Genomic DNA, 24,736 nt, shown 5'->3' with positions numbered 1-24,736 from the left:
ATTTTCAGGAGCATTGCTCCAGTCTTCAGTGTCACATGATCCTTCAGAAATCATTCTAATTTGCTGTTAAAAAATAACAAATAAAAATAATAATAATAGAAAAAAAATTGACATAACACTATTTGTATGAAATAGAAATATATTGTAACATTATAATGGTCTTTGTTGCCAGTTTCGATCAATTTAATGCATCTTTGATGAATAAAATGAGCAATTTCTTAAATAATAAATAAATGAACCAACAAAAAAACATCTACTTTTTAATAGTAGTGAACATATTGGCAACACCAGTCAAAAGTTAGGAAACGCCAACTCGTTCTTTATGCCTATTTTCTACATTTTAGTATAATAGTAATGTCAAAATAAAAATAAAGTATATTTTATAATGAACTACGATGTTAACATATTGTTTTGTTCAATGGATATTCAAACTAATGAATCCTTAACTTTGAAACCAGTATGATTAAAATGTATGCCTTTTACAAAGAAAGATTGGATTCAAAATACAACAAATCTCATAAATCACACATTAAATATTGTTAAAATTGTAATTGTTATAGATCTGCCTCTGAAAATTTTTAAATAGTGATAGTGACACTCTTTCTTACCCTGTGGGTTTGAGGATCATAAAAGAAATTGGACCAGTTGGGATCCGTCTGCATGTATCTGAACTCGAACAGCTCCCTCAGACACAAAATCAATATGTTCTCACAGATCTGTGCAAAAATAAAAAGTATGGTTACTACACCTGGACTAAACACCTTTAAATCCACAGTATTTATGCTTTAATCCATATGTGGTACTTAGTATAAAGTCATAAATTAGTCTGAACTCCAAACAAAAGACTGTTTTATTGCGATGTTTACAAACTATATAACTGATGAGCATTTAAATCATAGTTGTATGGTTCGTTTAAAAATTTCAGTCACATTTATTGCCTTCAAATTATGAATAGAGGAAATTATGCACACTAACATAAACGGTCAACAGAGTTTATGCATTATAAACATCATTCCTTAACTTTCTTTGGTACGGACATGACCTTGTTTACACTTTGCCCTACTAATGCAATAAAACACTTCCACCATCAGGTGGCGATAATGCTTCACAGAAAGTTCACTGGCTTCAACGCTGGCCACGTTTGAGACCATGTGATCATGTGGCATCACAGAATATAACGTGGCCTGATACAACACCCAAATTCTAATGTGCTTACATAACTTGCTAAACGTGACAATGCGAATTTACTGTAAATAATGGTAGGTGAACTGAAAGTACTAGAAAAGTAAGCTAAAATGTTTTTAAACACAACAGCAACTAATTCAATTACAAATGTTTTGAATGTTTGTTGATGGCCTACATTTTAAACCTAGTGGTCAGAATGACATATAAGGTTTGTGCGAGTCCTTAAGTCTTAAATCTAAGGGTATAAAAAGTCTTAAATGCCTTAAAGTCTAAATTATAATTTTTAAAGTTCTTAACTTTCTGTTTGGGCACAGAAAGACCCATATAGAAATAAACTGAATAAATATGAGTTCTGCACTATTTAAAGTTTCAAAAAGCGGCACTGGCACTTTGTTTTTGTGAAAACCTGTATCTGAACTGTAAATCAGATGCATGTTTTTATATTTAGTCAATTTACAGTTTAATGTTACCATAGACACTGCCCTACCACACTCATATGGTATTCATTTTATTTGTAAAGGTCGTAAAAGCCTTAAATTTGATTTTAAAAATCCTGCAGATATCCCAGATGATGTACTAGTCTGGTTTCACGTCATTTCATCCACTGCAAAAAGTGTTTTACCAGCACTGGTGAATACCTCATTTTTCAGTTCTTGTGAAAGTCCATCAGCCTGATCTAAGGGAAATCCAGGAACCAGTTCGGTGGTGAGGACGTGCTGGCTGCTGAGTTCGTCGATTACCTCTGGCACGTAGAAGAAGGGGTGATCTTTCAGAAGTTCCCTGCCAAAAACCACAAAGCTTCTGAGTCACTGAGCATAAGTCAGCATCCACGTAAAAGCATGCCACCCGGCACGTGCACCACAGACAGGACGTGATGATGAACACACACACACGTCTGCTTCTAAGGGATGTGGGAAAACCAATGATGCTATTCTCTGGGTGTGAGGAAATCCACAATGACGCCTGAAATTTGGGTACGTCAGCTTTAAATTACAGCTTGCCAAGCAATAATGGGTATGTCAGCTTTGTAATACAGTCAAGGTAGCGATTTGAAAATGTATCTTAACTACAGGAAAAGTTAATACTGGAGTGCCTATACTAACTATACTGATGCTATGTAACAAAGCTGTGTCTTTTCTATAGATCTAAATCAAAGGTGACAACATTCTCTGAATACAGATTTACTGAATCCACTGGCAGTAAATGTGTAATAACTAAAGATGATGCTGCACACTTCAGCACTGTAAAGTCATTCTCTTTCCCAATACCTTTTTCTACTACAGTATTCTTCAAATCAGCATATTCTATTACTCACAATTCTGACTTCTTTCTCACAATTACAAGGTTACATCTCGCAATTCTGACTTTTTTCCTGGGAACTGCATGATATAAACAATTCTGAATTTTTTTCTCACAAATGCAAGTTTGTGTCTAGCAATTTTGACTGTTTTCTCAGAATTGCAAGATATAAACTCACAACTGCATTATAAAGTCAGAAATGCAATATAAACTTGCAATTCTGAGTTTACATCTCACAATCCTGACTTTTTTTTTCCCCAGAATTGCAACTTTATTTCTTGGAATTGCTCATTTAAATCTCACAATTACAGGTTTATATCACAATTCTGAGAAAAAAGTCAGAACTGTGAGTTTATATTATGCAATTCTGACTTCGTAACTTGCAATTGTAAGTTTCTCTTACAATTTTGAGAAAAAAAACAAAAAAAAAAAAAAAAAAAAAAACAATTGCGAATCACGCAATTGCAAGAAAAAAAAGTTGTAATTAATTTAAAATAAATTAATAAATTAAGTGAGGTTTATTCTTAAAATAAGAAGAAAAAAAAACAAAAACAAAATATATTTATATTATATTATATTATATTATATTATATTATATTATATTATTATATTATATTATATTATATTATATTATATTATATTATATTATATTATATGACATGACCCTGGACCACAAAACCTCTTAAGATAGCACGGGAATATTTTGTAGCAGTAGCCAAAAATACATTGTAAGGGTCAATATTCTTGATTTTTCTTTTATGTCAAAAATCATTAGGATATTACGTAAAGATCATGTACCATTCAGATATTTTGTAAATATCCTACAGTAAATATCTCAAAACTTAATTTTTGCATTTTAATATGGATTGCTAAGAACTTAATTAGGACGAATTTAATAGCCATTTTCTAAGCATTTAAAAAATTTTTTTGCACCCTTAGATTCCAGATTTTCAAATTGTTGTATTTTGGCCAAATATTATCCTATCCTGACAATTTATTTATTTATTATTTTTTTCTTTTTTTTAAATGACCCTTATGAATGGTTTTGTGGTCCAGGGTCACATTCAAATAGGGTATGAAAAATAAACTTAATTCAAAAGGAAATCAAGTTTATTTTTCTTACTAATAGCAATTTTTTCTTGTTTTAAACAAACCACAATTCATTCAGAGAAATTTCTCCAAAAACAAAACTTAACATTTCACTTGATTTAAGAACATTTAGATATTTGTACTGGAAACAAGACTAAAATACTGAAAAAGAAAGTGACTTTCTGCTGTGTGTAAACACTAGAGAGTGATGACTCAAATGAAACTGCTTTTTTTTTACCCATTTACTTTATTATATTACATTCATGTTTTTTTACAACTACAACGGAAACTGTTTTAATAAAGCTTTACTTAAAAACATACTGATCAAATAGCAACTGTTTTCAGACAATCTTTTCTAATCCGATTCCATGGAGGACTGATGAGAAATATAGATTCTTTGAGTTTAGCAACAGTAACCGCAGTTCATCTAAAGGTCAGCTGTCCAAATAAACAAATTCAATAAAATCGATTGGACTACCTGACAAAGAGAAGATATTCTAGAAGAATGTGTTTGATTCTTTCCTCAGCTGTAAGGCAGTGTGTGCAACGTGTTTAAACGAAGTCAATACTTGCAGGAAACGAAAGTGTTACATCATTTTGAAAAGAGCTTATCCGCTCAACACTGACTCTTTCATTAGTTTGCTCAAAAGTAAAAGACACACATCTCACCCTAAGGGCACGTACGTAACTAAATCTGTCTCTTGGACAGTGAGTTTCATTCTTCACCCTCCCTGTGAAGTCAGGGTCCCAAGTAGAGGACAGGACACAGGGTACGGGCTTGTTGTCAATGTTTATTATTTCCATTTGTGCTATATTTAAATATGTCAGCACGCAAAATGTTCCTTAAGATCAAATCATTCACTCCCTGGCCTACAAGCTAAGCGGCTATTTTTAGCCCTGTGCTGAGGCCACAACGCTCCAGAGAAGCTGTTATACGAGGATACAGAAGTGCACAATCATTCTGAGCCGTTGTAGTGTTTATTTTCATGTGTGCAAACCTTCCTTTCAAAGACATTATGGCACAGGATAGATTTAGCTTGGATATGAGACACATGGCAGTCTGAAATATCCTGTGGGCTGCCTATGAGCCCACAGCCTGCCTGTGATTTTATAGTGGGATATATTAACAAATACAATGAGGGGGATGCTCTGAATTAGCAGTGAGAAAAATGTCGCCTGGTTGTTTTGTCAACTCACTTGAATTTCCGAGCACACTTGGCTTCCCTTATGTAATCACACTCCAGCGCCAGCTCACGTCGCATCACATCTATCAAATGCTCCGGGAACAGACCTGCATATTCACAGACAGTCAGACATGAGTCAGTAGGTTAGTTCATATTAAAAAAAATAATGATTTGAGTCACCAAGAGGTGGCACTCACAATTCTTCAGAGTTTGTGGAAAAAGAAGTGCACTTAAACATATTAAAGTGCACGCTTTAGGGTAAATCAGATCTTAAAAGTATATTTAAAATAAATTGTACTTGCAGATAATATATTATAATTGAAAAATAAAGAGCCACTTAAAGGGATAGTTCACCCAAAAATAAAAATTGTCATTACCAACGTTCAAAACCTGTAAGACCTTCGTTCATCTTCAGAATACAAATTAAGATATTTTTGATCAAATCCGCAAACTGCCACATTCAAGACCCAGAAAGTTAGTGCAGGGTCAGAAAGATCTTGGATTTAAAAAATATCTTAATTTGTGTTCCAAAGATTTTTGGGGGGAACTATTCCTTTAAGTGAAAAAAGCACTCATAAGTTAAAATATTTGCATTTAATATAAATGTAAACTACATTTAATAAAACTACAATTAAGTGCCTGAAAACAAGTTTGCATTTAAACATATAATTTCTTTTTAAAAGTATGGTAAAGTGTACTTGTTTTTTTTACAAGGGTTGTCAAGATATAAAAATATCTTTGTATCTGCTTCGTGTCATTCTCCTCTTCTGGCAAAATCGAGGATCAACAACATTGTGGTGGCATTTACAAGCTCAAATGAAAGTCTATGTTTGGAGGATTAGGCTTCTCTGACAGCTGAACATTTAACTGGCATTGATCGTGCAGCAGTGGACGCTGCTGTAACATGACGCAGCTCGTGTGCGTGGCTCTAGGGCTCGGATTGGTCAGCATGCAGTCTAAGATCCATTAGCCCACTGAGACCCAACATATGCCCTGAGCTCCCAGTTCTCAGTTTGAAACACACTAAACATAGATCTGAGTGCACTGACACTAAGTTCTTGGAAAGAATGGGGTCACTGAAAGAGTTTCAAAATCAGTGCAGTTTCATAAGTTTAAATGCTCCTAATCAAAATATTATAGAGCAAAAATGCACACTATTGTACCTTTTCAAAATTTGGGCTTTGTACAATTTTTTTTGAAGAAATTATAACTGCAATGAAAAATAAATAAATAAAAAAATAAAATCACAAGTGACAGTAAAGAAATGCATTTCAACTAAACGCTCTTATAAAATTTAAATTCATCAAAGATGCGTACCACAAAAAAAATATTAAGCAGCATAACCATTTTCAACAGTGATACAAATAACAAATGTTTTTAGAGCTCCAAATCAGCATGTTAAAATCATTTTTGAAGGATAATGTGACACTGGCTGCTGAAAATTCAGTTGTGTCATCATAGGAATAAACAACACTTCGATATTATATTAAAATAGAAAAAAAAAAGAAATGGTGAGCATATGAGACTTCTTTAAAAGAAAAGTAACTTATTTTTCTGTAAACATGAATTTAAGACTTTCACAGTTGCAATCAAAATTATTTAATCCCTTTGACCTACAAGACAAAAGTAAAATTTGGTCCATCAATAAATGCTGCTTGGAAGTGATTAGAGGCTTCTGTCATCTCTCTATTCTCTACAAGCTAATTCCGTTTTTTTTTTTTTTTTTTTTTTTTTTTTAAATACAGTTTCTAAAGGCTTAACTGTGTTTTAAGACCATTTTGTTCCCTACCATGACAATAGGTGACTTAAAATCACAATGTTGAATAGGGGTTGAATAATTGTGACAATTATTCAAGCTTGTGACAAGCTGCATTATGAAAAACTCACAAACATTATATACATATATACATAGATAATACCTAAAAATTCCTAAATCAAGAAGCTAAGTAAGAGAAGCATTTTTTTTCCTGCAATGTCTTTTATAGCTTTTCACACCAATTACGCGAATGTCTAGCTTGAACTATAAAATTACTAATTGAGCATTTGCAATTAAATGACACAGGAAACATGCAGCGGCACTTTCTTTTTTTTTGTAGTATCGCCATTCTACCACTAGATTCTCTGCGTAAGCACGCTCAGAGTTGTGCTTGTACTTATACGTAGGAATTTATGTAAATATAAGTTAGTAGATCCCACACTTTGCGTGAAACTGTTCTTACGCACACATCTGTGCGTACGCACTGTTGATAAATGAGGGCACTGTATCTTCAAAAAAGCTTGTATTAGTAAAGTACTGCAGTCTCTGGGGGGTTGAATAATTTTCTTTAAAATAAATAGAACACTGGCATAATGGCTACTAAAATTCAGTAAAATTCAGTTGTGTCATCATAAGAATAAATGACACTTAAAAAAAAAAAAAATAATAATAATAATAATATATATAAATATATATAAAATTACATTAATAATATTTCACAATAGTGCTGTTTTTACTGTATTTTTGATCAAATAAATGCAGCCTTGGTGAGCATACGAGACTTCTTTAAAAACATTAAAATCATACCGAACTAAAACTTTTGTACACTAGTGTAACAAAATAAATATTTTCAGGGTGACCATGGGAACTTTGACAGGAGATAATGTGCAACCTGCTTATCCATGTCTGCTTCATATAAGATTGTATTAGACTACATCAGGTGACAGCAATTGACCTTTTTATTTGATTTATGTGCTTTCATGTTTGTAGTTATAGACAGAAACCAGATAGGAAGTAAATGAATTGGTGAGATTGGGAAATAACCTGAGGCGTCCACATTGCAACGTGTGCATCATCCATGTGCATCCAATAATTTATTTACCTACAATCCTAAAAACGAATGTATTTGAATTCAGATCATTAAACATGAGAGAAAAGGTCATCACCTTCAGGAAGGGCGTTGCTCATGCTCAGGACTGTCATTAGGTTATTCACATCACTGTTGATGCTCTGTGCGACTCCGGGGTACTGCAGGGAAAATAAAAAAGAGAGTATGTTACACTGGGGTCAGGAAATATTACGCAGTAGCAGTTCATTTCGTAAACCAAAACAAGTTCAAACCAGTAAGAGCATCAGGTGAAAGAACAGCACTGGACCACTGACAAACAAACGTAACAAAACTTCTCTAGCAAAACAGCCTTGACCGTGTTGAGTGCATTTTGGGGGCTAATTTCAGAACATTTCTAAACTGTTTGTTTTACTAAAAAAAAAAAAAGCTGAGAGGGGAAACATCCAAATTTAGGTTATCTAATCATTCAGGTCGATATCGTTTGCAAAAGCAGTTAGTGGTAATTGCTCTTTGAACTTCAAGCAGTCTGTGCTCTAAATTAACCTATTAGAAGTAAAACCGTAAAAAAAGGGCATTTTATGTGGTACATAATAGGAGGAAAGCTTTGATTGTGATGTTAGTGCGGAATGCGCTAACACAAGCAATACAATACACTTATGCTGCTTCAGCTTAAAGGGCCAGTTCACCCAAAAATGAAAACTTTGTTATCAAATTACTCACACTCATGTCTTTACTACCTTAACAATGTCCTTACTACCGTTTGGGCCTTGAATGTGGTAGTTGCGTTGCTGTCTATGCAAGGTCAGAAAGCTCTGAAATTTCATTAAAAATATCTTAATTTGTGTTCTGAAGATGAATGTTGGTCTTACATGATGGGAATGACATGACGGTGAGTAATGGACAGAATTTTTATTTTTGGGTCAACTTTCCCTTTAACACTAAAGAAACTGTTCTTCTCTTCATGTTGTGATTAATTTAAATATGTTTATGTTGTTCATTTAAATAAGCATTATTTCTGTGGTGTCCCTTTGAAAATTAACTTTAAACTCATTTTTATTGGCCTTAAAGCATTATTGAGTTGCAGGAAGTTTAAAATAGTACTTTCTGTCTGAAACCAACCTGGATTTTCATGGCGACCTCTCGACCGTCCTTCATCCTGGCCAGGTGGACCTGACCAATAGAGGCAGCAGCAAAGGGTCTTTCCTCAAACATTTCTAGTTTATCCCTCCAGTTTGGGCCCAGGTCATTATTCAATGCTTTCTGCATGGATCAAACCACAACAAACATGTGTAATATTTTAATAAAGAATTTTTTTTTTTTTTAAATGTAAGACATTGAAATTTTGTAGTTGAAGTAGATGGTACCATCATCTGTTTGATGGGCATGAAGTCAGCACTCTGACGCACGCGTTCGAAGATCTTGGCCAGCTGCGGGTTGATGAATGCATCATCTGAAACATTTTTAAAAACATATCCAATGTTGGTATAGAACAATGCTACTCTTCAACAAATGCCATATGAAAATGATGGCCCTGTTTATAACAGGCATTAACAACCTTCCTAAGTGATCAGATCACAAGTGCTCTGCAGAAAGACTGCCAATTACATTACATCAGATGTGTTTCCTCTGACAATACATTTTAACTATTCAACTGCTACACTGCATTTAGTATAAAAAGTGTAGATTGGGCATTTGCCCAATATGCTGATATGTCTTGCCGACGTGAGGAATAACTCACATATGCTCAGGGTGTGCTAGCGATTAGATCACATCAGCAGTATGGCTCATTCTTGAAGTTTTGCCTGAATGATGACTAGACTAGACTAGACTGTTTTGGAACACTGCATTTAATCTGAGAATGCACGTACAGAATGACGCATTCGATGTGTGATAGAGTAAATAGTAATAGTATGTGCAGTGGCAGCCTCCCCTGGGTCCTAATGCCCGTTCGGTAAGGAGTTTTAATTTTACAGGGGATGCTATTGGCCTACTTCTAATAAATTGAAAGTAAAATACAAAAATAACATTCAGACTATTTTTCTGATTAAATGTAGTAAATGATGTCATAAAATTATGAGTATGTTTTGATTTAAAAGTCGAAAGCTATTGCTTACATAAATAAAAAATAAAAAAATTAATAAATCACAAACATGACACTTGTAAATAATCTTATATATACTAATTTATTCATTCATGTGTAATATGTTACATTTTTTTAAAACAAATTATGAGCTCTAAAACATTTTCATAATTTTTACAACTGGTTTAGACCATCTACAAATGTTAAATTTAAAATTAAAATGTTAAGTTTACCACTGTAGTTTTCTGAAAGAAAAAAAAAAGCAGCAATTGATATATAGTTTTGATAAGTTTTAATGTTTTTGAAAAAAAGTCTCTTATGCTCACCATTGCTGCATTTATTTGATCACAAACACAGATTGTGCAATATTACAATTTAAAATTTAATATGCGTTCAATATGCTTTAAAGTGTGATTTATTCTGGCGATGACAAAGCGTATTCTTCAATGCAATATGATCGTTAAAAAAAATTTGAAACTCTGCTTAAACTGATATATAAACATAGTAAATATAATATATGTAAACATGGTAAAAATCACTGAAAAGAATGACCTCTCATGGCTTGCTCTATTTTTGCGCAAAGGTTCACTGATAGGTGAGTAGTTGTTAGTTGTGTTTTGGAACACATTAATATTTACACAACAAATGTGATGTGGTCAAATGCTTTCCTGACCTTTGATTGTGGTTAGAATGATTGGATCACTTAGCATTTCATGCTGCCCACTTATGATTGGATCACTCAAGGCAGATGATGTTAATTCCAGCTATAACAATGCTTTTATTTTCTACTTTAAAACATTAAAGAGAGTTTGAAAATGCCCTACAATACAAAATAATCTTGCATTTCATGTTGCTTGATCTTTAATAAATCTGTTGTCATATTACAGGTTTACTTGGTTGCAGTACAGAGTCAAACCATATGTGTAAACACGTTTCACGAGAAGGAACTGTGTGACAGATGTACGCCACTGTAAACACTCAAGTCTTAAGGAGCCAGAGTGTGTATGTGAGAAAGAGAGAGAGAGAGTTAGAGAACGTGCTAATTAATTGCTTGATCCAAACCCAGTGGAATCCAGAACTGCTATGCAACTCTTACACTAAACTCCTACCCTCTTAAACTAAAGTTTATCTTCTAGTTTACCTGTTTGACCCAGATTAGTCTGATGACCTTACATTTTCTCTGCTGATACTGTCGCTGAGAAATGTGGGCTACTAAAACACTATTCGAGAAGGGACTAGTTATCAGAACTAGTTTTCCTAAGGGAGGTTTAAGAAATCAAGTGTCAGTAAATCATATCTGTTCAATAATCAACATTAGAATAACCCTTGTCTTGTCTTGATGAGCTACTGGGTGTGCGATATCACTGTTTTTGATCGTGGATGATTAAAATGTCTCCACAATCTGCTTTTGGAGAAATATTGTAGTATTGCTAGTATTGTAGTGCTATATTTTAGGTCTAAAAGGTTTTAAGGATTTAAAACAACTTGAGAGCAAAGCTGCAAAATGATTAGTTGCGATTAATCGATTCAAAATAAAAGTTTGTTTACATACTATACATGCGAGTACTGTGAATATTTGTCATGTACATAAATACACACACATACATTTATATATTAAGGAAAAATACGTTAGATTTATATGTAAAATATTTATATTTACATATAATGCAAATTATATACAAGTGTTTACATACAAATACTTTTAAATTTTTTACAAATATTTAAATATATAAATATATACACGAGAGTATTTATATACAAAATAAATATACACAGTACACACACAGTATGTAAACAAACTTATTTTAAATCGATTAATTGCAACTAATCGTTTTGCAGCTCTACTTAAGAGTGAGTAAATGACTATAGAATATGTATTTTTGTTTGAACTATCCCTTCAAATCTCAAAACAAAACACACACAAAAAAAAAAATAAAATCACTCAGTGCTCTTGACTGAAGAACTTTAACAGTTGCTTTAATAAGAATCACTGTACAATTTATATTGCGTTTTATTTTTATATTTGCTCATTCAATTTCTTGAATGCTACTGCTAAATACATCTACTGTACCTGAAACATAAAGCACTGTTTGTTTTATTTGTATATTATGTGTATTTGTAGTGTGTATTAAAAATAACAAAGATAAAATAAAGATTTCTATCTTATCTCACTTTGGCTGCTATGTCTGCTATGCTCTTTTATTAATATTTTGTTACCTTGTAAGGCTTTGCTTTTAAAAAAGGGAAATTAGTTTGGCTGTACTGCTCAGACAACTTGCACAATACTAATAACCAGCATGACAAAGATTCCAAATAAAATCATGAAACGTGATTTTCCTGAAAAAAAAAAAAAAAAAACATCATAGTATGATGTTTGTCAAATCACCCACCCCTAGTGCCTATCAAAACTTCCTGAGGCGTAGACTAAAGGTCACGTTTCTGGCATAGCCATGGGCTTATTTTGAGCCTGGTCGATGCCAGCGCTGTCGCTGTCCTTCACTGCCAGTCGCAGGGATGTGCAGCTTACAAAATACTGCTTGATCTATCTTGATGAGAGTGACGTGGTGCATGAGTCGAGTGCATGTGCGGCGGCCAAGGTTTGGAAATGTCATGCAGGGAGGCCGTGCTACAATAATCTATGTGCTGCATTCTTGATCGGGTGACACAGATGCTTTCGTTCTCACTTTCAAATACACACTCATGCACACAGAGCGGGGGAGAATGACCTCACATGCCTACCAGAAATAATCAACATATTTGCACAGAGAAGGGGCCATTTGTGTCACAGAAAAAGTCAGACAATGTTTGAGTTCCTGGTCAAGGCAGACAGAAGTAGATCCAAGGATGTGAGGCAAGCAAATCATTTCTGTTATTTACAGTACTAGTTCCTACTTACACTATCATTGAAAAGTTTGGGGTCAGTCAAATTTTTGTGTTTTTGAAATAAATGTCTTATGCACAACCAGTGATGCATTAACTTCTCATCTGGTTAGATGATGATGTAAGCCTTTAGATAAGAAGAACTTTAAAGGATTAAATCACTTCCAGAATAAAAACTCCCTGATAATTTACTCCTATGTTATCCAAGATGTTCATATTTTTCTATCTTCAGTTCAAAAGAAATTAAGGTTTTTGAGGAAATCATTCCAGGATTTTTTTTTCTCCATATAGTGGACTTCAATTGTGGTCAAAGGACTGAAGGACCAAATTGCAGTTTCAATGCAGCTTCAAAGGCCTCTACACGATCCCAGAGGAGGAATAAGGGTGTTATCTAGCAAAACGTAATTTTCTAAAAAAATAAACATTTATAGACTTTTTAAACCACAAATGCTCATCTTGCACTAGCTTTGTGATGTGCATGCATGACTTCACGCATTACACAATCGCGCTGGAAAGGTTCATGAACTATGGATGATACTATGCAAGGGTAATGGTTAATTAAAAATAAATAAATCAATAAAATAAAAACAGTCAGAATAATTAAATTTCACTATATTAAAAATTAGGTTGCTACAATTTGTACAGATATTTCTGATTTTTGACAATGAACATAAATCTACATCTGCATCCTAACTCAAGCTACTATCTATCAAATGTGTATTTCTAAAAGACAAAAAAAAAAATGTAATATTATTATTAATATTATCAGGCAACACAAATCTGCTTCTTTCTTAAAACATGCAGAACTAAGAAATTATTTTTATTTGATTTTAAAAATGACTGGAAAAAGTGTAAAGAATATAAAAACTAAAATGTTTGTCATGGTCTGACCATAGAGAATAGTTTAAAGCCACAATTAACATCTGGTTTTTACAACTTTCACACTGTAGCAAAAATCTTCCTTTAAACTTGAAATAAATAAAAAAAATTTGACCTTTATCATGATAATTAATATCGACTGATATGGAAAAAATTATTGTGATAATTTTTGGCCATAACACCTAGCCCTAGTTCTTCGTCTGTGTACTTCTGTTCAAATAGGTAGGGTAGGGCGAAAAACTCCATTATTTTTGCTTTACCTTTCCAATGTGACTATTTAATGCGTGAAGTCGAGCTAGTGCAAGATGAGTATTTGTGGTTAAAAAATATATACTTTTTTTTCTAGAAAATGACATTGTTTCGCTATATAATACCCTTTTTCCTCAGCTGGGATCATGTAGAGCCCTTTGAAGCTGCATTTAAACTGCAATTTGGACCTTCAACCCATTAGCTACCACTGAAGTCCACTATATGGAGAAAAATCCTGGAATGTTTTCCTCAAAAACCTTAATTTCTTTTCGACTGAAGAAAGAAAGACATGGAAATCTTGGATGACATGGGAGTGAGCAAATTATCAGAAAATTGTTATTCTGGAAGTGAACTAATCCTTTAAGATAATGAAAATGAACTAATTCAAGAGTGTCCAGAGTGGTAGTGATTGAAGACCCTGAACAGTCAGCAAGAAAAATTAGCATCCATTTTCCACTGCTGTGTGGAAAATAATGTAGGAAGGACATGAGGTTATTTTATCTTTAGACGTTTGCATATCAGAGAGGAAATAAACTGCATCTCCAATTTCTCTGCACCTTTCTATAAGAGGATTATAGTCACTCATATCATCAGACCGTAAAATCAAAACGGGCCTCAAACACGCACCAGTCTAATTTGAGAGTGGCCATGACTTACAACCATCCCAACACTGGAAGCAGCCACGGGCTATGAATCCTATCAGTCATGGAGGACGTCTCAATGGCCCCAATAAATCCTTGAGGAGTGACCTGGACTAACATTTGTCGCTTTGTAGCTTGTTATGTACAGTACAAACAGCATTCTCTTACCCTGTATACTGAGCATCTGGCCAAGCTTGAGGGCCGCCCCACGCACTTTACATAATGTCCTGACGATACGCTCTGCGTTGGCCTCCGAAAGGAAGGGGCTGTTGTCCAGGACTGCCTTCTTGTCACCTGTGTGAAATTATAGAGTCTGTCAACATTTTGGACTGAAATACATCCTAAAGGAATAGTTCACCAAAAAAAAAAAAACCCCTCAGACCATCAAAGATGTAGATGAGTTTGTTTGTTCATCAGAACCAATTTGGAAAAATTTATCATTACGTCACTTGCTCACCAACAGATACTCCACAGTGAATGGGTGCCGTCAGAATAAGAGTCCATACATGTTGATTAGTCCATCAATTATTATCTTGTAAAGCAAAAAGCTTTGTTTGTAAGAAACAAATCTATCATTAAGGTGTTTTAACTTTAAATCTACCAATATATATTTTTTCAATATATTATTTAACTTGATTTGCTTGATTTGTGCCTATTTCTCACCTGATTAAGACAAGACAACTTTATTGGACAAAAGCAATATTACGAATATAAGATATTTTTAGCCCAAAATATTTATTTATTTTTAATGATAAACATGCAGGACTGGAGTCTTGATGATTACTGTTTGGATTATTTTGATGTTTTCATCTGATGTTTAGATTCTGACGGCACCCATTAACTGCAGAGACCGAGCAAGTGATGTAATGCAAAATTTCTCAAAATATTCTCCAAATAAGAAGAACGAAAAAAACTCATTTACATCTTGGACAGCCTGAGGGCGAGTAATGTTTCAGCAACTTTTCTTTTTTTTGGGTGAATTATTTCTTTAAAAAAAAAAAACAAGAATGTTCAGCATAGTAATGCCTAATGAGACAAATTGACTCATGTTTTTTTATACACAGGTCCAAAAACTCAAACAGCTGCTTTATGTGCCATTTAAAACTATAAAGAGAATATGTACCGCTGAGAACCATTTGTCCACGTAAACAATACCCCATAAACCATTGGATCAGGGTCTTTATTATCTTTGTGAGGACATTAGTACTATTCCTGGATGTGATAATGAGGTCAAAAGTAATCATTATCCAGCACGTTGGGTGTCTACATAGATAAGATCTAGTTACAGGCCGCTGTCCTCAGAACACATTTGCACCGAGTTCCCATGCAGTCAGACTGACATAATGCAACTAAGTAGAGAGCTAAACCATGACATTTCTGCAAATAACCGGTGTAACAGGAATCTAGTATTCTCTTGATGTGATGAACAAAGCCTTTAGTTGCAAGCAAGATATTTTTTTTTTTTTTTAGCATTTTTCAATGACACATTGAGCTGTCAATGCCTACAGGCACAGAAGATGAGGGCGTAGATCCAAACACCAAAATAAGCTAGTAAAACAAAACGTTTGCAACTCAATATGAGACTAGCAACAATTCTGCTATGGCTTCAAAGGTAATAAGTTCTCAGTAAAATTGAACAAAAACAAATATTGTATTTACAATATAACGCAATAGGGTCATTCCGTGTCAACTCAACCATAGGTCCCCGGCTCAAATTTTTGATTTTGCTAATATTTATTCTGAAGAAAGATAGACATGTATAGTGATAAAAGCCAAAATATTAAATGTCATGGACAAATATTTACTGAGTAATCCACTATTTTGTAATCCACTATTTTTTGTGACAAGGAATGACCCAATATCAACTTATTTACTGAACTGTTGTATAAAATCACATTTGAGCTTGTGATAGATTGGGACAAAATAAACACTCGTGTGATATGTGATATATATAAATATGAGACAAAAGACAAATGGGGCAATGTTTTGCACCAATATCTTGAATTTTAGGGCATAACTGCATTTGTGGAGTTGCTGCTCTGCATCATATTTGTCAACAGTTCACTATATGAAATATTAGATAACCTATAGATATGGGGGCAGGGCCAACACGTTAACTGCATTAAAATATTAATCACGTTATTTTTTCTTAACTAATTAATTCGTTAAACTAACAGCCCTAATTTAAAGACAACATATATAAATCAACCCTAAATATTTAAAATAAGTTAATTAAAAAAAATCTAATCAAATCAAAATTAAACTATACTAAATAAAACGAAAATAAATTAAATAAAGAAAATGTTCATAATGCTTCATCCAAATTTAAAAGCTTACCTCTGCAATGCAAAATAATAATAATAAAAAAAGTGTGCTTATAACCCTCAATTAAAATGTAATAACTTTATACACCTTCACAACGATAGCATGCTACAAATGCTGTTTCACATCGCATTTAACAACAGCTGCAGTGTGTATGTCCAACTAAAGCTCTCTCTGTGCCATAAGAAGATTTGAAGTTGAGCTGAGAGATCCTGGATGATGGGAGGGGTGCACATATTTACGTGCACAAGTGGTGAACGAGGTTAAACATTTCAAGAATGAGGAACAAACTTTTAGTAAGAGTACATTTCAATAATGTATCGGCATTTTTTCATACCAGTTACACAGATGCATATAAATATTTTATGATATGTGCTGCAAAAATGGCACATCTCTACATTAAAACTGCCTCTCAGCCTTGACAGCAGCCTAATTTAAGTGCACTTTAGATGAGGAAACGCTGTAAATGTTACTGTTGTATATTATCATACATACAGTCCAATTTAAGCAAACACAGACAGTCAGTCAGACAGTCAATGGTGCTCTCCTGTCTAAGAGTAAATAATACCGTACGCACACTAGACTTTCAGTACTGCTTGTACTAAAAGAAAGGAAGAAAGAAATAGGAAAGATCTTTTCATTTCTGCAAATGATACACACAGGTTAAGAACAGGGTTGTTGTGGGTTCTGTTAGGTAGCGCACATGTTTATGTGTGGGTAATGTGAGTTTAAACACCCACAATCTGTTCTGTTAAATAAATGGTTTAAAGTCCAAAAATACTAACTGCATACAATTCATCACTTGTAATTATACTATGCCTGATAGCATGTACATAATCAATAAAATGTTCTAATAAATTGTTAGCAACATACTGATCCAAACTAACTATAAAGTTCAATTCTAGTAGATAATGCAAATGTCTTACCATTTTTCTCCTCTGATCTTAGGCTTTTCTTTGCCACTTCTGCCAAAGCTCCAATACCCAAACCCACAGCAAGACCTGCAAGGGATTAAAATATAAAAAAAGGAAATGGTCCATAAATTAACAGAAGTTAAATACTGAAACATTATCAAGTCATTATTTCACACCTCAAATCAACACTTACACCATGCAAACAAAACTTTTTTTAAAAAAATGGGTTGCATTTACATCTGTCTCTTGGGCTGGTTCGTGAAAAACACCCACAACAACACTGAAGCTGTATAAATGCTTGACAAAGGGAAACACCAAAATAGCATTTCCAAACCTCTGTGGTCAGCACATTTGCTGTGGCAGAGCTGCGAATCAATAACAAGTTTTGATGCAGTCTTCAATAGTTATGTAATTTTGTGATTATGCAACATACCCGGCTTTTGAGAAAATTAGGAGGGGTTCCAAGTCGGGTGTAAATCAAGCTGTGAAACTAAACCTCAGTGTACACTGGCAAGAAATGGGGCCAACATGTTTTCACCCTGCTGTTTTTTTTCCAGAAGTCTTGACACACCTTACAGAAACACGTGTTTTTGACGCTGGCTCTTACCCGGTAAAGTTTTTCATTAAGACTGCAGGGGAAGTTCTAGGTCAGTTGTGGTTGATGATTAAACAGGTTCCTGTTTTCATGTCCTATGCAGGAGTTTAAGGACTTGAGGAAAACACAAGGGGCCATGCCAGGACGCTCAACCACTGCAACATCTAAAGCACTGTATTGCATTTCCTCTTTTTAAACATACTTAACATTTGCGTTCCATTACGCGCAGATAGACTAATCCAATATAAATATAATGTATTTACCCAATCCAGGAAGAAAAACGTACCAATCAAAAATAAATAATGGGTAAAATTATTAAAGTCTGGAGTCAGTAAGATTGTTTTTGAAAGAAAAGCATTAAATTTGTCAAATGTGACAATAAAGGCATTTATAAATGTTACAAAAGATTTCTATTTAAAACAAATGCTGTTATTTTGAGCTTTCTCAAGAATCCTGACATAAAGTATCATGGATCCCGATTATTACAGATGAAGTAGACCAATAACCGATATTTTGAACCGCTATACATGTCTGGTGTAAAAATGAAAACACCAGACAGGAACCTGCCAAAAAACTCTTTGAATGCTTTTAAATTATTGAATTATTTAAATTATTTGAATGCTTTTAAATCGGTTTTGAAAATGACCGATAACCATCAAAATGCTTAATATCGGCAATAATATAATAAGCAACACAACTGTTTTCATCATTAATAAATGTTTCACCAAATAAAATAACAAAAAATTATCATTGATGCTGATACAGATTACAGATCAAGTAGACCGATAACCGATATTTTGAACCTATATATTTGTCTGGTGTAAAAATGAACATTAATGTCAAAATTAAGAGTAACAAGGGCTCTGACAAAAACTATTTGAATGCTTTTAAATTACTTTAGCGGCAAACCGGTTTTGAAAATGACCGATACTGAATAACCATAAAAATACTGAATATCGGCTCTGATGGTCATTCCCTAGTTTACACACACACACGTACGTACACACGTTTAGCAGCACAAATGTTTTTAGCATTTATAATAAGAACTGTTTCACCAAATCAGAATGATTTTTGAAAAAAGTATCATAAGTAGACTGATAACCAATATTTTGAACAAATATGTATGTCTGGTAAAAAAAAAAAAAAAAAAAAGAAAATGTCAAAAATTAATTAATTTTGACATTTAATGAATTTAATTTCTTTAAATGCTTTTAAATTATTTCAAGGGTCAATCGGTTTTGAAAATGGACAATAACCATAAAAATGTTTAATATCAGCACTTATAATAAGTCGACTCCTAGTTTCACACAAAAATATTACGCAGCACAACAATTTATCATTTCTGAAAAAAGAAAGAAATGATGTCACGGATGTCAAAATGTCAAAATTAAAAGTAACAAGAGCTCTGACAAAAACTCCTTAAATGCTTTTATCGGCAAATCGGTTTTGAAGATGACCATAAAAATACTTAATACTGGCACTGATAATCAGTCGACCCTAGTTTCCACAACAATATTAAGCAGTACAACTGTTTTTATCATTAATAAGAAATGTTTTACCAAATCAAAATGATTTGTGAAGGACCATGTGACAGTGAAATAGCTCATTTAACCTGCAATAATATTTCACGGTATTACTGTTTTTACTGTACTTGATGAAATAAATGCAGCTTTAATGAGCATACAACACTTCTCAAAACCTTACCACCCCCAAACTTTTTGAACTATTACTACATATACTACTTATAGCTACTCATTTCAAATTCAGAAACATCAGCTTAATAATTGCACACTTTCTCAAAGCAGGGCTCTTCTTTTTCACGCTGGCACATGGCGGTTAAGATGGCTTTCAGATTGCCCGATAGCATTACCAAGGACACTACGGGCCCAAGTCTCATGTTACGAAAACAGAGAGGTATGCTTATGAACATAAACACAAGGTAAACAAAATGAACATGCTACCTAAAAACAGTTGTTAGGGCACTGATTTAAGGGCTATCTACAGTCACTAAAATTGAGATGATGAACGCAGCCACATGAAAGCCTGCCAAAGTGATGGGTACTATTCTCAGACGCAATTAATCACTATATTTAACTATCCAACGAGAGCTAGAGGAGTGGAGCCAGAGAACAGTTGAATTGGATAGCTCATATCCAGGAGTAAGAGTCAAGGTGAGGACAAAGGTCAGATACACCTATCACATAAAACCACTTTAAAATGCAACACAATATTCAAACACACATAATGTTTCCTCAAAGTTGTCTACTGTTAGTATAAGTCACAAAATACTTTTGATTCTGTAACGTGACATTTCTATGTCAAACGACGACTGAAAAATTAATATTCTGTCATCATTTCTTCACCCTAAAGTTGTTCCAAACTTCTGTGAATTTCTTTCTTCTGTCAATCACAAAATAAGACATTTTGAAGAATGTGGGTAACCTTACAGTTTCTGGATTTCCATAGTATTTTTTTCCCCATATGGATGTCAATGGGGACCAGCAGCTGACTGGTTACCCATGCTCTTCAAAATACCTTCTGAAACAACTTGAGGGTTAATAAATGATGACAGGATTTTCATATTTAGGTGAACTATAACTTTAAAACCTTTTTACATTTTATAAGATATAATTATTAAATGACAATAATAACAATACAACAAAGCAAATTCTACAAATGTAAACATTATTAATTTTTAATTTGTTAAATATTAAACCAATATTGAATTATTAATTAATATTGATACTTTAAACTTTATATAATTTAGTATTTTTTTTGCTGTTGTTAATAATAATAATAATAATAATAATACTTAATTTAATTTCATATTTAACAAAATGTGTTTTAATGTTTGTGGCTGCTGAATTTGCTTAGACACTATGTAATATTAACGCACACTTGCAAACTGGATGCGACATAAAAAAGTCATCTGGAACAGACTCAGTATCTTTGATCCCTAGAACACACAAACACTTGTCAACACATTCCCCTTATACACAATCCCATAATGCTTCATTGGTTTAGAGAATGCTGACTGCAAGTACCCTGTCATATGTACAGGTCACTGCAAATATACACATATGGGCTTGTGGTAAACAGGTGTCCAAACATGTTTTCTTGTAACAGTTATGGATAAGAGTTCATCTGATAACACAAGGACTCCAACATATCACCCAACACACACACACACACACACACACACCAACAGCACATGAGAGCAGACACTAAATATGTTTAACGTCTCAACTGGTGTACGTCAGTGAAAAACAAGTGCTGTGACTACCCTGAGAGCTACTGTGGTCACCAGTGTTTAATTTTCCCATGTGAGAGCACTTTTCACTCCAAACCCTCAGCTATAGCCATCCATTCACTAACTGTAACTGTATTCAGCACTAGTCCTTTGAGAAATAACTGATAGACTGCCATTTGAAGAACAAAAGCGGGTAAAGTTACACAGCAGAATGGGACGCTCTATCTCAGGGGAAACAGGTGATGCACATTCCCAGACCAGTTAAGCTCTGTCCCATAATCTAAAGCAGGGGCAGCCGCAGTCTACGATATTACTGGTTAAAATGCAGATTAACCTTGAGCCCTCAATCTGGCTCTGACATGCTGTATGAGGAAAGAAACGCAACTCTCTTGAACCAGCCTTAGATCAGAGCATGAAACACAATGATGGCACCAACCTGGAAAGCCAAATATACCCATCCAAAAAAAATGGCTTTCAGAATTAGACAACATACACTAAGTCTTTATTTGCTGTATTTGGCAACACAGACTCTGTGCTAATTTTGAAGTGGACTTGTGGCCTTCGCATGTTGGTTTGAATGCACCTTGAAAACGCAAAGGTTTTTAGTTACCAATAGTATTGTAAAAATTGCCCTAATTACTGCAATCCATGCTTAATTTATTCCTCCAATTAAGTCGAGTCCAGTAACAGGAGAGTTAGTAAGTGTAAAATATTCAGCTAGCCATTTGATCTTAATATGTCGGCTTACTTGAGGGTTAGTAAAAGTGTTTTAAAATTAAGAGGACAGTTTATCCAAAAATGAAAATTGTCATCATTTACTCACTCTAAAACTGCCAAACAGTTGGCAATTGCAAGTTATAAAGTCAGAATTGCAAGATATAAACTCACGGCTCTGACTTTTTCTCAGAATTGCTTGATATGAACTTGCAGTTGCGAGTTATAAAGTCAGTTATAAAGCAAGTTTTTCATCTCGCAATTATGACTTAATTTTTTTTTTTCGCAATTGCGAGTTTATATCTCGCTATTCTGAAAAAAAAAAAAAAAAAAAAAAAAAAAGTCAATTGCAAGATAAAAACTCTACCATTTTTATTCAGTAACTGCCTAGTTACTATCATTCTTCAAAATATTTTTTGTGTTCAATACTTGAATGAAATTCATACAGGTTAGAACAATTTAAGGGTGAGTAAATGTTGACAATTTTCATATTTGCGTTAACTATACATTTAATACTTTTATTCAGTACATTTAATACTTTTATTCAGCAAGGATTGCATTAAATTGACCAAAAGTGACAACAGTAAATAGATTTATAATGTTAAAAATTTTATTTCAAATAAATGCTGTTCTTTTGAACTTTGTATTCATCAAAAATCCAGTTTTCACAAAAATATTAAGCTGCACGACTGTTTTTAACATTGATACTAATAAGAAAATTTTCAAACACCAAATTAGCATATTAGAACGAATTTAATGAACTTAAATTAAATTTATATTTTTAAATTAATACATTTAATATTTTTAAAAATAATAAATAAAAAAATATTTTAAATTGTAAAAATATTAAATCACAATATTCATTTTACTGTATTTTTGATCAGATAAATGCTGCCTTGGTGAGCACTGAATCACTGTTTTATGAGTTCTTTCAAAAACATTTTAAAAATAATCTTACCAGCACCAAATGCTGAAACAGTACTCTACATACATATACATAAACATAAAAATTTCAGCAACCTTACCTCCAAAGTTAGCTAGTCTCCCAAGCCGTGTGACCGGTACTTTCCGCTCTCTTGCTCGTTCACTAAGCTACAGCAAGAAAGAACAAACACACTGTGGATGGTGGGAAACAAGATGCATTTACAGTTCTTTTTTACATTCAAATAGAAAGCAGTTATTTTAAACAGTAAAAATATTTTACAATATTACAGCTTTTTCTGTATTTCTGCTATTTCTGGATCAAATAAATGCAGGCCTGGTGAGCAGAAGAGAATTCTTTACAAAACATTAAAAATCCTACTGATCAAAAACTTTTGAATGGTAGTGTAGACATATAAACAGACTCTTTTCTGACCTAAAATACTTATCCTGTACCACAAAATGTTTTGTTTAATAACTCTACACTGAGATTGTCCTCTGTCTCTACATTACAAATACCATCCATTTCCAAGCAGAAACAGCAAGAAGCTAATCATGTACTCTTAAGTTGACAGTAATATTTAAAGTAAGAATGAAAGAAGGGATAACTGCACTTCGATGTCCTAACAAAATTTTCTATTTGTTTTTTTGTGTTTGTTTTTTCCTTTGCAGCAGCAGCAAACTGCACTCATCAAAACATTTCATCAGGTCTTCAACAAACTCCAAAGTTATTTATTCTTCAGCCTAGGTGTCTATATCTGCAATCACCAACTTTAGGGGTAACAAGCAAGTTGCATAGGAACTATTATTATCCTCTGTAATGCATGACAGATATAGGTGGAACAAATGTCTAGTTACTCATGGGTGATGAAGGATTGGAAAAGGTTGCCTGTACCATTTGTTTATGTGGTTTGGAGCCATTTCGCTTCGCCTCCCTGGCTTTTTCAATGTCCTCAGCTGTGATTCCTCCCACGGAAGAGTGGTCCTGGTGATAGGACCGCGTTTGTCCGGTAAACTGGCTCGTAGGGTCCTTGTAACCTTCGAACAGCTTTGACTTTCCCGAGGCCTGGCCGTATGTGTGCGTAGCACCTGTGTTAGCGTCCCTGAAAACTGAATCACTGTTCAAACCTCCCTGTGCTTTGCTCTCAAAGTCCTCCTCTGAAGCTGTGAAGTCATACTTGGAGTCCATGTCTGCGTTGAAATCAGAAACACTCTGCTGACCGCCTGTGAACTCCTAATACAAAAAAAAAAAAAATACATGGAACATCTTTTAGTTATTTCATGTGCTTTCCCACAGCTATAATAGATGAATGCTAGAATCAATGCTATATTGCAAATATAAGCATCATTAAAGGGTGCTGTTAGACACAATGCAATACATTTTCATAGCAAGCGATGAGGATATGCATTTCTGATGCCTGATAAGGAAATATCAAAACACTCTGAAATGCACAATCAGTTCCAGAGGCTTTGATAACACAAATAGCTTGGCAGCACACAGCGTGCTCCTATGCTCTGAAGGCAGTAATCCAATCTCCAGGTAGGCCTAAATTTCATTTGCATAATCGTATTGTTGGAGTTATAATACCTTAGATGTGTTGTGGAGAAAAACAACAAGAGGTGCAACCCAACACCATTATAGTGCACGATGGATTAGACAAAACCATACTGGTGATTAATTAGGGAATAACAGATGCATGTAACTGTAA

General features: G+C 33.8%; 1 protein-coding gene across 2 annotated transcripts in view; it reads right to left on the bottom strand.

Moving 5' to 3' along the window:
• The window catches only part of coq8aa (coenzyme Q8A, genome duplicate a), a 34,654-nt gene that overhangs the window by 2,470 nt on the left and 7,448 nt on the right, over positions 1-24,736 (bottom strand). For both annotated transcript variants that reach the window (XM_051138296.1, XM_051138295.1), the window contains exons 3-12: positions 23,923-24,261; positions 23,132-23,198; positions 17,560-17,634; positions 14,480-14,605; positions 8,947-9,032; positions 8,702-8,842; positions 7,680-7,761; positions 4,771-4,864; positions 1,824-1,965; positions 609-716 (exon numbers count right to left, since the gene is read on the bottom strand). In XM_051138296.1, the coding sequence (XP_050994253.1) occupies positions 609-716; positions 1,824-1,965; positions 4,771-4,864; positions 7,680-7,761; positions 8,702-8,842; positions 8,947-9,032; positions 14,480-14,605; positions 17,560-17,634; positions 23,132-23,198; positions 23,923-24,261 (1,260 nt within the window). The remainder of the gene's footprint in view (positions 1-608; positions 717-1,823; positions 1,966-4,770; positions 4,865-7,679; positions 7,762-8,701; positions 8,843-8,946; positions 9,033-14,479; positions 14,606-17,559; positions 17,635-23,131; positions 23,199-23,922; positions 24,262-24,736) is intronic.

Source organism: Labeo rohita, chromosome 20 (assembly GCF_022985175.1).
Source record: "Labeo rohita strain BAU-BD-2019 chromosome 20, IGBB_LRoh.1.0, whole genome shotgun sequence".
NCBI lineage: Eukaryota > Metazoa > Chordata > Actinopteri > Cypriniformes > Cyprinidae > Labeo > Labeo rohita.
The sequence above is the reverse complement of the archived record's forward strand: the minus strand, read 5'-3'. Positions and strand labels throughout refer to the sequence as shown.